The 15,206-nt window shown below is 30.9% G+C and overlaps 1 protein-coding gene across 1 annotated transcript in view; it reads left to right on the forward strand.

Moving 5' to 3' along the window:
- Positions 1-14,802, forward strand: part of LOC115964748 (beta-galactosidase 6-like) — a 36,225-nt gene extending 21,423 nt beyond the window's left edge. Inside the window, exons 8-18 of the mRNA XM_031084004.1 lie at positions 1,206-1,311; positions 1,457-1,541; positions 1,675-1,793; positions 1,911-2,075; positions 2,486-2,667; positions 2,783-2,874; positions 3,627-3,732; positions 3,815-3,920; positions 4,149-4,253; positions 4,953-5,098; positions 14,685-14,802. Coding sequence (XP_030939864.1) covers positions 1,206-1,311; positions 1,457-1,541; positions 1,675-1,793; positions 1,911-2,075; positions 2,486-2,667; positions 2,783-2,874; positions 3,627-3,732; positions 3,815-3,920; positions 4,149-4,253; positions 4,953-5,098; positions 14,685-14,802 — 1,330 coding nt within the window. The remainder of the gene's footprint in view (positions 1-1,205; positions 1,312-1,456; positions 1,542-1,674; positions 1,794-1,910; positions 2,076-2,485; positions 2,668-2,782; positions 2,875-3,626; positions 3,733-3,814; positions 3,921-4,148; positions 4,254-4,952; positions 5,099-14,684) is intronic.
- Positions 14,803-15,206: the final 404 nt, after the last annotated feature.

The following is a 15,206-nucleotide window of genomic DNA, read 5'->3' on the forward strand; positions in this document are numbered from 1 at the left end:
TAAAGACATCCATGCCTTCAATCTTGCTATGCTAGCCAAACAAGCATGGCGTCTAATTCACAACAACGGGTCCCTATTTTATAGAGTTTACAAGGCAAGGTATTTTCCAAGCACCTCCTTTTTGGATGCTGGGTTGGGAAATAACCCATCCTTTGTATGGTGCTCTTTACTGGCTGCAAGAGATATCATATATGCTGGCTCTCGATGGGAAATTGGGGACGGTAGGAAAATACGTGTGGCCACCCATAATTGGCTACCTCACTCCGCTGTATTCATCAATGCACCACCAGTGAATATGACAATTCATGACTTGATGAATGAAGAATCTAAGCAATGGGATAGGGGGAAGCTTTTTGCTACATTTGATAGACACACCTGCGAGACCATACTCAATATGCCTCTAAACCACCAAGCCACACAAGACAGATTGGTATGGATGGAGAATAAAGCTCACACCTTCACAGTTAGTTCAGCGTACCAGGTTGCTCTTCGCCTACAGCAGCCAAATTGAGCCGAACATTCAGCGGTGCAAGCTCAAGGAAATATTTGGAAGAAAATATGGAAGCTGAACGTGCCACCTAAAGTTCGTATGTTTATCTGGAGGGCATGCTCAGGATGTCTACCAACAAGGCAGAGTCTGCACAAGAAACGAGTCAGAATAGAAGAATGTTGTGAACTGTGTGGTCACCAAACCGAGACGGTCAACCATGTGTTATGGGAATGTCCGTTGGTGCGGAATGTATGGGCTTTATTCAAGGGAACTATCCAAAAATGCAGCAACGAGCCTATTGATTTCCTCCTCCTTTTTCAGAAGATGCAGCCGAGGATTAGTCTTGTGGAGTTAGAGAAGTGGGCAACTATAGCTTGGATGATTTGGCAAGCTCGCAATAAAGTCTACTTTGAGAAGGTGCAGCTCCATCCGAAGGTCATCTTTGAGAGTGCTCACAAATGGCTGGAGGAATATCAATGTCTCAATGGTGCACAACAGGTTTAGTAGGGACGTAGTGCAGTAGTTCTTATTTTATTGGATAGAATGTAAAAGTATCTCTTGTGGGTCATCGCAACATGTTGTTCGCTGATGGTCCACCCAAGGACTAGATGCTTGATCTAGTTATTACTGTATATTGGTTGTTGAAATAAAATTTCTATCGTTTCGGTTTCAAAAAAAAAAAAAGAGCCAACTAACTGTAATTTTTCTTTTAAAGCTATCAAGTATATGGTAAGGGGCCAATCATAAGGTCTGCCAAAGACATTGCATTTCATGTAGCATTTTTTATTGCAAGAAATGGAAGTTTTGTAAATTATTACATGGTATGGTATTTTGATCATAATGTTCATTAACTAATGCAATTATATTTCCATTTGAATAAAAATATTTTCGTTTAAATTTTCACTTATGCAAATTATCTGAAACCTAATCATATCATGTCTAATACCACACTCCATATCTATCTAGTACCATGGTGGAACAAATTTTGGGAGAACAGGCTCTTCATATGTCATAACAGCTTATTATAATCAAGCTCCTCTTGATGAATATGGTGAGTAGCAAAAGTTCCTAAGCTTCTTAATCTTAATACAAAACAATTAATAATCCACTACTTAGCAAAAGTTCCTAAGCTTCTTAATCTTAATACAAAACAATTAATAATCAACTACTTTTAATAATTTTAGGACTAATAAGGCAACCAAAGTGGGGGCATCTTAAGGAGTTGCATGCTACAATTAAACTGTGCTCTACAACTTTGCTACAAGGAACACAAACAAAATTTCCTTTAGGTACACAACAAGAGGTAATGTACCAAAATTCTTATCATGTTTTCTCATATCACTGAATGAACTTAAAGATGAAATTTACAACATAATATTATAGTAACAATTATTTTTGTTTCTTTCTTTTACCTAATTAGGCCATTGTTTTCGAAGAAAATACTGGAGGCTGTGCAGCATTTTTGATAAACAATGATACACATAATAATGCTATTGTCCAATTTCGAAATATTTCATTCCAATTGTTTCCAAAGTCGATCAGTATTCTACCAGACTGTAAAATAGTAGCTTTCAATACGACAACGGTAAGTTATATATAATATATGTAACAATGTTTTCTGCAGATGACCATTATACATATTTGTAATACTACAAGAAATACCAAATTGTTGACATATTAAGTAGAGCAATAACTATAGTTTTGAGCTCATGACATTTTATTCATTAATTACAAATTGTAGAAACTAAATTTTTTTAACAAATATATTCATAGCCTTTTTTTTTTTTTTTTTTAATAAATTTAGAAAAAAAATTATGTTTAACTATGCCTCAAATTATTGTTTTGACAAGATCAATAGTTGTATAGTTTATGTTGTTTAGAATTTAATCGATATCTTGTGAGTTTACAATCATTTGGCATGTATAAAGTGCAGATATATTTTTGTCCTTATTTTGATCATTTGGCTAAAGTTCCATTTTCTCTTATCTTGAATAGGTGAACATAAAGTTTAATAACAGGATCATGACACCAGAACAAATTTTTGATTCAGCTAATAGCTGGAAAGAATTCAACGATGTCATCGTCAACTTCGGAGATCCATCACTAAAATCAAATAGATTGCTTGAGCAAACAAGTACAACCAAAGACAAATCTGATTATCTTTGGTATACTCTTAGGTAAATATATCTCTCATTGAATTTTACCTGCTTCAACCATATTCATACGTTTACTTCTTTGCATCATCCTACTGACATTTATAAAGAGTTAATGGATTTTTCTGTTGAACTATAGCTTTCAACCCAATTCGCCTTGCACTAATCCAATACTTCATGTTGAATCTAGCGCACATGTTGCACGTGCATTTTTGAACAACATATTTGTAGGTACATTAATTATTAAATTCAATCTTCTTTGAAAAATGGCATTAATTACCTTTATTATTAATACTAGTCGCTAAACTCGTGCGATGCATTAGACCCAATTACATATAAAATTTTAAATTTATATCAAATTTACGGTGCAAAAATCTCATTCAAACTCATAAAATAAATTTCTCTAAAATAAAAATACTCATAAAATAAATTTTAGCTAATGTATAAAATATTACGACTAATAGTCAACCATAACACATTAAGAAGAATCAATTCTTTGCCAAAAAAAAAAAAAAATGTTTCTAATTTCTATAAGAAATGAATGTGAATATACAATCAATTAAAAAGATATGATAAGACTATCCAGCGAAACGATATGTTTTTTTAAAGAGAAATAAACAACTGATATGGCATAGTATATGCTAATGCATTAACATAACTGAGGTCAATAAAAGGTAAACAATACTTCGGTTTTATATTATAGATATATATAGATATAGAATAATATATTTTTTCTAGTGTGAATCACAAGTGCATCCCACTACATAATGAGGGATTAACCAAATTAACAAAAAATAAAAATAAAAACAATTTCTTCTTACACGTTGAAACCAAAACTCCTTCCTTTTAAAACTGTTGGATTATATTATATATGTAAATATATACTGTGTTTAAAAAATATAAATTGAAGCCTTTGATTAAACATTCAAGAATTTTGAGTTTCAAGTTATTTACCCTCAACTATTATGTTTGGTTGTATTCAGGCTCTGCAAATGGAAGATTTAGGGAGGGCTTCAAGTTGGATATTCCAATTCAGTTAAATAATGGAATGAATAATATTTCTATACTCAGCGTTATGGTTGGGCTACAGGTAAGGATTATTGTAATTTTGTTGTTTAAAATTTATATTTATATGCTACTTCAAAAATGAAATCGTTTGTGCTTGTTTAATGGATGGAGGAGCTTTTCCTGAAAGAAACTTGTTTGGCTTAGCAACAGTGACAATTCAATGCACCGAAACAGTGTATGATTTAACTAACAAAGGATGGGGATATAAGGTTAGCACTTTTATCTTGGATTAATCTACCATCATTATTTAGTAAAATAAAAATAAAAAGACTAATCTACTACCATTTAGAGCCTTCTGAACCATATTTAATTACAAAAAAAATATTTATATTGAACATAATTGCGTAATATTTGTCCTATAGGATAATGTGCTAAGAAGGGATAAGATAGATTGATTTATTTATTTTTATTTAAATTCTATTCTTTAATCATTACAGGTTGGACTACTTGGAGAGGACTTGAAAATATATGAAGAAGAAAATTTGGGAAATGTAGTGCGGAATAATGGAATTTCCCCCAATCAAAGATTTACTTGGTACAAGGTAAGTAACTCTACGGTTTATGTATGTAATGACAAAAGGTCATGTAAGATTTAAAAAATAAAAATAAAAATAAAATGCTGAAGTATCCAAAAATGGTTTTGCAAATGCAAGAGAACGCATCAAGGAAAAAAAAGGTAGCAATTATCAAGGTTTAAATTCATTCATGCATATTTCTCAAAAAAAAAAAAATTCATTCATGCATAAAATTTATTGATAATGTTTCTACTAAGTCTATTTAGGAATCTCGTCTTAACATTCAAGTGACCATTTGTGTGTATTTTAATGGTATCACCTATTAAATGATTTAAACAAGTCATATGACAATTGCACAAATCATGTGATATTATTATTATTATGAATACATACTACATAGATCATATGATTAATATATATATATATATATATATATACATATATATAAATGATCATTTGAATTGTTACATAAAAACTCTCATTTCTATCTAAAAAAAAAAAAAAAAAAAAAAAAAGCTCTCATTTGAACTAGTTTGACTGAATTGTTATATATATATATATGTTATCGATCATTTTAAGTCTTTCTATTTATCTTTTAAGCCAAAAGATTTGTTAATTTACTGTGAGAGTACATAATCAATGTACATTTGTTCTTTCCTCAATAATATTTAGTATGCTTGTATAGTTAATCGATATGTGTAATAATGTAAATTGATAATTTTGCAGACACTTTTTGATGCACCTATGGGAAATGACCCCGTAGCCTTAAACCTTAGTTCGATGGGGAAAGGTGAAGCTTGGGTTAATGGACAAAGCATTGGTCGCTATTGGAGTTCTTACCATGATGACAAAGGCAATCCATCACAAATAATGTATGTAGCCATCATAGCTATCCACATTAGTTTTGTATTTCAGAATAATAAACACCAAACAGAAAAAGAAACAAAAACTATCTTACATACACACACAAGAGAGAGAATTCCCAGAAAAATATTTTTGTAATAAAAAAAAATAGAATTGCAATACTTCAGAATCATAGAATAGCAAAGGTCTTAGTCAAAGTTTAGGCTTTTAGAATGGGGAAAAATATAAGGAAATTGTTATATATTTTTCATGCATGTATTGTGTAATTTATGTAAATTGTAGTCTCACCTATAGATCTAGGTGTCATTTGGCTTTTTCTTCTTTCAAGATCATTGTGGTCTCTTGTCTTAAGTCATGGTGTCATTCAAGCTTTCACAATTTTTTTTTAATCTGTTTCAATTGCAACCAAAGACAATGGACAAAAAAAAGAAAAGAAAAAAAAGGGTGGTATAAGTTCTTCACAACCACCCATTTAATTATACATCTAAAATATGTGAATTTTTAACTTTATAGTTAGTTAAACAAGCACGTAGCGCATGATTGAACTTGTTGCCGTGCATGACTGGCCGTAGAATTCAACTTCCATTTGTTACTACATGCCTATACCGTATACAAATTTAGTCATCTTCTATAAAATTGAAAACCTATTGTAATTTGTTTTTGAAAAGATTATTGCTTTTTTTTTTTTTTTTTTTTTGTCTTACATAATTTCAATGTAGCATAAATTTATAACGAGTTATGTTACATTTACAACATTTTTACAATAAATCTTAGATGAAAAATTGTTATTAGTAGATAAAAGAATGACATCAATGGTGAACCTAGATTAGAATTAGTAATAGCCTGCCATCTGGAGTTTATTGTGAAACTAATATGTAACCCGTGCTACCGCACGGGAATGAATATATTATTAATCATGAGTTTATTCATATTTAAAAGGTTCAGTTTAGTCTAAATTCATATTATTAACCAAAAAATTTCATTAACAAAACTTAGAAGTATATATATATATATATATATATATAATAAAGTTATAAGAATTTGATATCATTATGTTTCTTTAAAAGAAAAAAGGGAAGAGAGGAGAAGAAATGGAAAGGAAAATTTAGATTGTTAGATCTATATATCTTAACCATGTCATACTATTTCAGAAAACAAAGTGTTTTAACTCATCATATTTCTTGGGTAAAACTCCATAGTGTTCCATTAAGCAACTGAGCATGCATTCAACTATTCAAAAGATTTTTTCCCAAAAAAAAAAAAATTACTCAATAGATGATGAGAAGAAAACAATAGCCTATTTGACATCACTACATTATAGTCATGATACAAATTCTTACGCAAAATTCAATAGACATTATAAGGAAAATTTTGATGCATTCAAGCAAATATATAATTGATCCAAACAGCCACAATATAATTATATACACTATATTGACTTGGTCAAAAAATTAAAATAACTAAAAACATAGTAATCAAAGATGAAATGAGCACCCTTTCCAAGCTCTGCAATTTGTTTCATAGCAATAGACACAACACAATTATTGATAAAACATGAATATTCAAATAAAATTTAACCTTTTACATGTTTAACTTAGTTTGTCTCTTTGTTACAAAAGGAATGAAAGAAACTGAAAAAATATAACTATAAAAAATTCATGTTTCCTCAGTTTCTTTTATATATAAAGTGTGTGAGGACACCATTTTTGCTGATTCAAATTTAATATTATGCTTTATATTCATTGTAAGTCTTGTAAGTCTCTGAACATATCTGCCAAGAGGGACGTAGTAGTCTCTAAATTTGTGAGAATGTCCTTGCAAATCAAAATGGGAAATTGCTATTAACGTACAAAATGCAATAAATCCATCTACTTTCAAGCTGCAAATTCCCTCTCAAACTTTGATTTCGACATTAAATCCTGAGTTTGGCATTAGGATGAAGCTGCAAACGAAGAAAAGAAGAAGTTCAATATTGTTTACCTAAGAAAGAAGTAAAAAAAAAGAAGCCTGAAACTGGGAAAACAATTCCAAAGGATAGATTAAGCAGTCTACATAATTCATTGAAATAATCCAATATTAAATCCTAATTTATGGTCAAATGCAGATTTCTTCTTGGCATTCTCTATTCTTTAAAAAGACTTTTGAGAGAGGGCTTAGGTTTTTGTTATTTTGAGTCAAAGTAGTGTAATGATCAAACACATTCAAGGCAACTCATCAAATGAGTTGGGTGTTTTCTCATTCAAAACTCTAATGTGATTCTGATTGACAACAATAATCAAACACATTCAAGGCAACTCATCAAATGACAAAACACCCAACTCACATTTGCACCAAATCTAAGCTGCCTAACTCACTGGCTTTTGATGAAAGAAAGTCCAAAACCTTAGCTGAAATTTTTTTACAACAAAGAGGCAAGTACTTTTAGCTGGAAAAAAAGAGAAGAAAATGGAAGTCTAAAACTCTTCCCAAACCTATATAAAAAAGAGGAAAAAAAAGAAAAAGAAAGAAAATGTTCATCAAAGTATCCTTCACAGTAAAATATATATTAGTGCAAGGGCATGTTGTATAGCCCCTCATTTGTCCTACTTGCAGGAATGCTATGTATAAAATACAATATCACTCCAATTAAAATTAACTCCAACTATCTTTTATAGAATTAAAAACATATATATCATATGTTACAATGGTGTCCTTCTAGAAACAAAATATAAAGCACATAGTATGACACAAAACATAGAAATTAGCAGAGATCAAAATACTTGCAGCAAGTAAACTATTTAATAGAATTTACAAATTTCAAATTTCTCAAATGAGCATTAAAACCAGATTATGCTCAGGTAGAAATTGTCCATCAAAAGAATAATGCCTGCTACAAAAAAGCTTACCATAGATATAGGATGGCAAGATGCAGAGAAATAAGTTTCAAAGAACAAAATGCCCATTGTTCCTAATTTCCTGCTTCTTTGCCAAGTTTGCATTCTATTACATGTTCGAATATATATATATTTTTAAAAATCAATAGAAAAGGGGAAAATCCCTAAACTTACCATTAAATTATGATATTCATTGTAACGCAATTACATGCCTCAATCACTGTGATTTGTGAACTCTTAGACCCTTACATCACAACCCCAGGAAAAATAATTAAAAAAAGAAGCCCTCAAAGAACTTATAAACAATGAAATAGAAAGAACATAGGAAACCAAATTATAAAGAGGAGCAACATGTGAAAAATAACACCTAGTATGAATTTCAAATTAAATACATAGATAACTATCACAATCAAATTTATAAATGATTGAATTATAGTATTTTTATGAATTGCATCAATAACTAATAAGCAGAATTTTCAAAAAAAAAAATTTGGTTCAATGAACGAAGGAAGTTAAATTATTGATAATGAGGAGATATTTGATAGAATTTTAATAACAATAATTAATAGTTCTGATGTGATTATTTTATATTAAAAAAGTCTATACTGACACACCACTTACAGTTTCATTACAACCTAAACTAACTTGGATTTGGTTAATGACCCAAAACAAAATGAATTCTAACCCAAATACCTTAATCAAAACCAATCCAATATTACATTACATTTCATTACTCCAGTATTTCAGAAACCAAACATAGCCAGCCCAACATGAATGATATGTAAGTAAGTATTAAGATAAAGAATCCAGGCTAGCTGCGAAAAAAAAAAAAAAATCACAATCAGATTTTTTTTTGGGTAAAAAACAATGCTTTCGGTAAAAATTTGCGATAACAAAATGAAAAAGCTACTTGATGAGGGAACATTGTTGCCACCACCATCATCATTATCGTCATACCCAACTACAGACATGTCTTCTTTACATTGAAACTCCATTCAAAATTAACACCCATTTATAAAAAAAAACTACTTCCTACTTTAATAATTAAAAATTTTCCTTCACCACTTTGGCAAGCTTTATAAATGCAAGAAACATCTAGAAATCCTACTAAAAAAGAGCTAATCATCACCAGCTGTTTTACAATGCATGTCAAACCTCGCTTGAATCCTCTGACATTCAACCTGTCTTTGTCTTTTCTATACTTTCTTTCTTCAAAAATATATTGGACAATCCTGACTATGAACAAATAAGTAAATCACAGCCACAATAATTGAGCCAAACACCATATCATTTTTTCTCATATGCTCAATTTTTTTCAAAATTATCTTCTTCTTACTAAATTCTGAGATCTCTTAGGTAACCCACTCAAGCATTGTTTTATTTTAATACTCTTCACATGTAAGCAATCACTCAAACTTGTTTTCATAACTCATGTTTGTGTCATAACTCATAGCTTTCTTAGCCCTGCAACCCATTAAAAAAAAAAAAAACTTTACTGGTAGTAGCAATTTTTTTGGATATGGGTTCTCATTTAAACTCTAATTTTCTTTTCTAAGAAATGCTTCCTTATCTGTATATATCTAATTGTGTTTTCTAGATAAGCAATAAGTAGTTCAAAATTCCTAGTTATCATGCTTTTCATAGGAATAACCCACCAAATTATTCAAAAAGTTTTTCATAGCACAAAACATAGTAGAAAATTACGAAAGCAGTAAATGATAATAAACCAAAATACAAAACTCAAACAATATGATCCATACAAATAAAGAACTATAATAACTCTCTACATCGGAATGTTAAAGGTTGAGCATAAGGAAATAAATTCATAGCTATAAATAATTATAGATATAAACACATTCAAAACTTTTTTTTTAAAAATAATTCAGTGACAGGAAATTACAAAAGGCCACAGATATAACAAAAATGGGATGATGATCATTTGACAATCCCAACTTTTTTTACAAATCAAATAGAAGAAGGAAATTAAAAAGAAGCAAAAACTTACAAAAGGATTTAAGTTTGACAGCTTTTCAGTAGCAAATTAATTGCATGATGGTAATCTTGCCTACCATATCCACTTTGGGGTGTTTAAAACTTTTTTCTACACCTACACATCAATAATACTATCAATGTTAACTTTGGAGCAAATAGTAGATCACTAATTTTGTTGGTCCATGATTGTAAGAATTTACAAATAAAATAAAAACTAAACTTCTAGCTTACTATTGTCATAAGGTAAGGCAGTATTTATAAAAATTTGAATTAATATCAATATCAATCGATTGTTTTTATTACTAATGTCATAAATGATGACATGGTTTGTCTTTATAAAGGATGGAAGAACATAATTCTTTAGAATGCAGCTCCTAATCTACAATTGAAAATATTAACTACAAAATAAGATCATTCTTATCTGATTAAAACCATTATAGAAGGAAAAAGAATAATTGTTTATAATATTTAGCTTTCTGCATAAAATAGGGAAATAAACACCAGATAACAAATTTATTTTAGAAAACAATAAAGCTTCTATGAGAAATTCCATAAAACGTACTCTAAATTTTCTAGATTTAGCCTATCAACTACTCAAAACACATAGATTTTAGAAATATATATATTGGGCAGTGTTGGTGTAGTAATCTAAAAGCATTTTCTTATCTTTCTTATTCTCTCTCTCTCTCCTTCACTCTCCTCTGTCTCCCTCACTTGCTAATCTGGCATCAAGCTACTATCCCAACTCTTATAACATGTATTTAGTAGGTAAAATTTTCTGAGTTGTTTAATCAGTCATTGATGATCATAAAGAGGATCTAAAACGCAACATCAGACTCATAACATCAAGATTACATGAGAAAATACAATTCTCATGCAGTTGCAGATATCTCAATAACATGGCACTATACAGTACTAAACATTACCTCATATTTGTTCAGTCACAATGGCCTAATGCTTGTCGTGCTGCTTTATCTCTTAAGCTTTATCTTACGTCTGGCTTCCTGGATAGCTTCTACATCTGCTTGCCTTTTCTTCCACTCACCTTAGAATAAAATCAGAATTAAGAAACAATTGACCAAAAATTCAGTTCAAGCCTTTCTTCGAATAGTTTGATGGGAATTAAGAAACCAAGGAAAAAATTGATTTGAAAAAAACAAAAATAGATAATGGAAAATCCTTAAGAGAGAGAGGTTGAAGCATAGTCAATTTATGTTTTCCATGCCCAACAGCAATAGAGACAGATTACATGTCACTACTTTCATTTTTGCAATAAATCTAATGAAATACACATGAACAATTTTTATCTGTTCTAAAAACCCATTTATCAACAAAAAAATTGGGATTATTCAACTGACATGATTATCAATTTTCTTGTTAACCCTTCTCATCGACATTTCTTCAAACATATGAAACCAAAAAGATACAAAAATTGGAATTATTGTCAGTAACAAAATTAATATTTCAATATAAAACAAATATTGAAATCAATAGAAAAGCAAAAACACCAAATAAGAGATACGATAAAGGGGAAGAATTGACAATTTCTTCTTCTTTGGACTTGGCTTCCCATTCAACACAATGAATTCATAAACAAAATAAAAAAATTAAAAAAAAATTGGCTTTAATTAATAGTAAACATCAAATACCAAATCAGATTCACATATAATCAAACAAATGTTTTCCAAGTTTCACATTATAACAAAGCAAAATGAAAAGAAGAAATCATAAAGTACTGCCCATTTCATAAAGTAGAACATTCACATACAAAATGATAGTTCCTTAATACAAATAAATTCAGCAAAGAAAGAACAGAATGAATGAATGAATCATAATTTCCCAAATCAAAAAAGGGAATAGTTTTATACAATTTGAAACTGTAACGACCCAAGGAAAAGCGCTAGCCACATCTGCGCTATACCTCAAAAGGACTAGTCACAATTGAGACTTCTTGCAGTTGTTAATAAAGCCCAGTTCAACCCAGTAAATACCCGATGTGAGACTCATCACACACCCACACACATCACACAATCAATCAAATTGGGGCATTACAATCTCCCCCACTTAAATCCCTAACGTCCTCGTTAGGGCCCACTTTGTGGGGTAGTGTCTCTGAGCTCACATGGGATTACCGGGCCGGCTCTGATACCATATGTAACGATCCAAGGAAAAGCGCTAGCCACATCTGTGCTATACCTCAAAAAGACTAGTCACAATTGAGGCTCCTTGCAGTTGTTAATAAAGCCCAGTTTAACCCAGTAAATACCCGATGTAGAACTCATCACACACCCACACACACATCACAAAATCAATCAAAGTAACGACCCAAGGAAAAACGCTAACCACATTTGCGTTGTACCTCAAAAGGACTAGTCACAATTAAGGCTCCTTGTAGTTGTTAATAAAACTCAGTTCAACCCAGTAAATACCCGATGTAGGACTCATTACACACCCACACACATCAAACAATCAATCAAATTGGGGCATCACAATATCCCCCACTTAAATTCCTAACGTCCTCATTAGGGCCCACTTTATGGGGTAATGTCTTTGAGCCCACACAGGATTACCAGGCTAGCTCTGATACCATATCTAACGACCCAAGGAAAAACGCTAGCCACATCTGCGCTGTACCTCAAAAGGACTAGTTAGTTACAATTGAGGCTCCTTGTAGTTGTTAATAAAACCCAGTTCAACTCAATAAATACCCGATGTGGGACTCATTACACACCCACACACATCAAACAATCAATCAAATTGGGACATCACAGAAATGGTAATTGAATAGGGGGAAAAAAAAATCCATGCCTACCTTCTACTAAATCCATATATTTTTCAATAGGGATAAAAGTTTTGATGTTGGTCCATCTACATAGTGGGCTGGAAACTCAAATTTGGTCCTTACAAATATAATACTTAATTTATATTGCATTTTGGGCATCCTAATTGCTAGGCTAGTCATGAAGATTGCATGGTGTAGAGTGGTTATCCAAAGGTCATTTATTTTCAATCTTCTACTACTATACAGATCTATGTATACAAAAAAGAAAAAGAAAAAAAGAAACCCAAATTCACTACCAACTAATCTATTGATTCCAAAATAAAAGAAGCACACAACAAATCAAAGCCAGTGGATCTTACTCCATAGACTTTTTCACTCCAAGAAAAATTAGGAACAATGTACTTCCTTTGCTTCTTTTACTCATTTTCGGGTTTGTCTCTTGAGCCTCAAATAAAAATGTTTTTTTTTTTTTTTTTGGTGCGCTAAAACTAACACATCTTTTAACAATGGAAATTGCTCTAGAGATGCAACATTAACTCTGACGAATTGCAAATTGAGTCAAATTCTTAGCTGCGACATTAATAGATTAGTAGCGCAGTAGATATCCCAAGTATGAAAGGAACATATAAGGACTTTTATCTCAGCAAAAATATGTCCACAACATCATTTAGGAGAAGAGAAAATTGCTTTAAGAAGTTCATATACAATGCCTTCCAATTATATCAAAAAAGTCAATCTTAAAAGCAGCACATACATGAAGTACCTATATACATCTTTTGGTCTAGGAAAAAAGAGAGTAGTTTTTTAATTCCTAATGGACAAGAACTCTGACCCAACACAGGAAACATTCTCACACCTCTCTTCTTGCTGCTCCTGAGTTTGAAGTTCACGCTTATTTCCTATTTGCAAACACTAATTTTTCCTGAAAATACAACCACTTCAAAGTTCAAACTATCAAACTATCCCATCCAAGAGTATGTACAAAATTAAGATATTGATGTTAATAGCCATCAAAAGCCAGTAATACCACTAATGATTCCAACTTCATTATTAAAATACTTTTCACTTCAACATTAAATCGAGCCAAGGTTTGAATATCCTACGCACATGCTATGCAACGGGAATACCCAATACCACTTAATTGCAAACATTAAAGTGATGTGTACATACAAACTGATAGATGTCATTAAAAAAAATAAAAAATAAAAAAAAAATAAAAAGAGAAAAAGATTGCAGAGAAAAGGTAAACCTTGGAAGAGAACTCAAACTCTAACTAGTGAAGAATGATATTTAGAATAGGTTGAATTGAAAATTGTTTGTGACAGAAAGAATTGGTTATGTGTGTGTGTGTATATATATATATGATGATTATAGATGATATATAAAGGGAATCGACCTAAACGTTCTCTTCTTTCAAGATCATATAGTCATAAATACTATATTGAGATTGAAAATTTTGTATTGAGATTGGTAAATATTATTATTGAGGCCATAATGCTTTTATCCACAAGTCCAAGACAAATCAAGTGATTAATTCAGAATGGACATTGGAATTTTTGGCACCAACAAATAATTTAAGACACATGGCACAAAATTATTGAAATTGGTGTGGTCCTCACATGAATCTAGACACATGTCACACAATTAGAGTTCTAATTTGGAATTGCAATCTGGACACGTGGCACAAAATTAGAGTTCTAATTTGAAATTGCAATTTGAGTTTCTCTCTGCTTCACCTATTATTTTATATATAAATTATTGTAAAAATATTGTGAACAAAATATTACTCATTTATAAATCAAATTTAGCAGAGATTGTTTTTTTTTTTCAGCTAGTGCATATAGGACTAGAAAGGTGGATGGACAACTATATAAATACATACACACGTTCATTAGACCAAATATAAATCTACATATTTGATTTCCTTTTGTTTAAATCTTTTTCCAGGTATCATGTGCCCCGATCGTTCCTCAAACCTTCTGGAAATCTTTTAGTTTTGCTTGAAGAAGCTGTTGGCAATCCTCTTCAGATTTCCTTAAACATCGTGTCAATCACCGACGCATAGGAACATATATTTACTATCACTTTCTTTAGTGTGCGATCGGTAACCGAAGCTAGCTTTTTACTCGAATTGTCTACTGTTTGAGAGTCGTACACTACATTTTGTCTCAACTTTATTTCAAATAATCTAATTTTCAATTTTTTGAAAATAAATTAGCTTTTATTTTTTATCTCACTTATTCAAATAATTAGTGAAAAAAAAAAAAGAGGCAATTCTGAAGAGCTTAAATTGAGAAAATGGATTCCAAAATGGAAAGATATGAAAAAAAAAAATAGAGTGATATGTGGCTAGTGATCAATGTAGAAAAGGTTGTTAAAAATTTCAACTTTTGTTTGAATATCAAAAGTCAATACATAGTCAACTCTCATTGCAAAACTTTTAGGGAGAGCCACTATTCCTTATAGCAC

The sequence above is a fragment of the Quercus lobata genome, chromosome 10, assembly GCF_001633185.2.
Source record: "Quercus lobata isolate SW786 chromosome 10, ValleyOak3.0 Primary Assembly, whole genome shotgun sequence".
Classification (NCBI taxonomy): domain Eukaryota; kingdom Viridiplantae; phylum Streptophyta; class Magnoliopsida; order Fagales; family Fagaceae; genus Quercus; species Quercus lobata.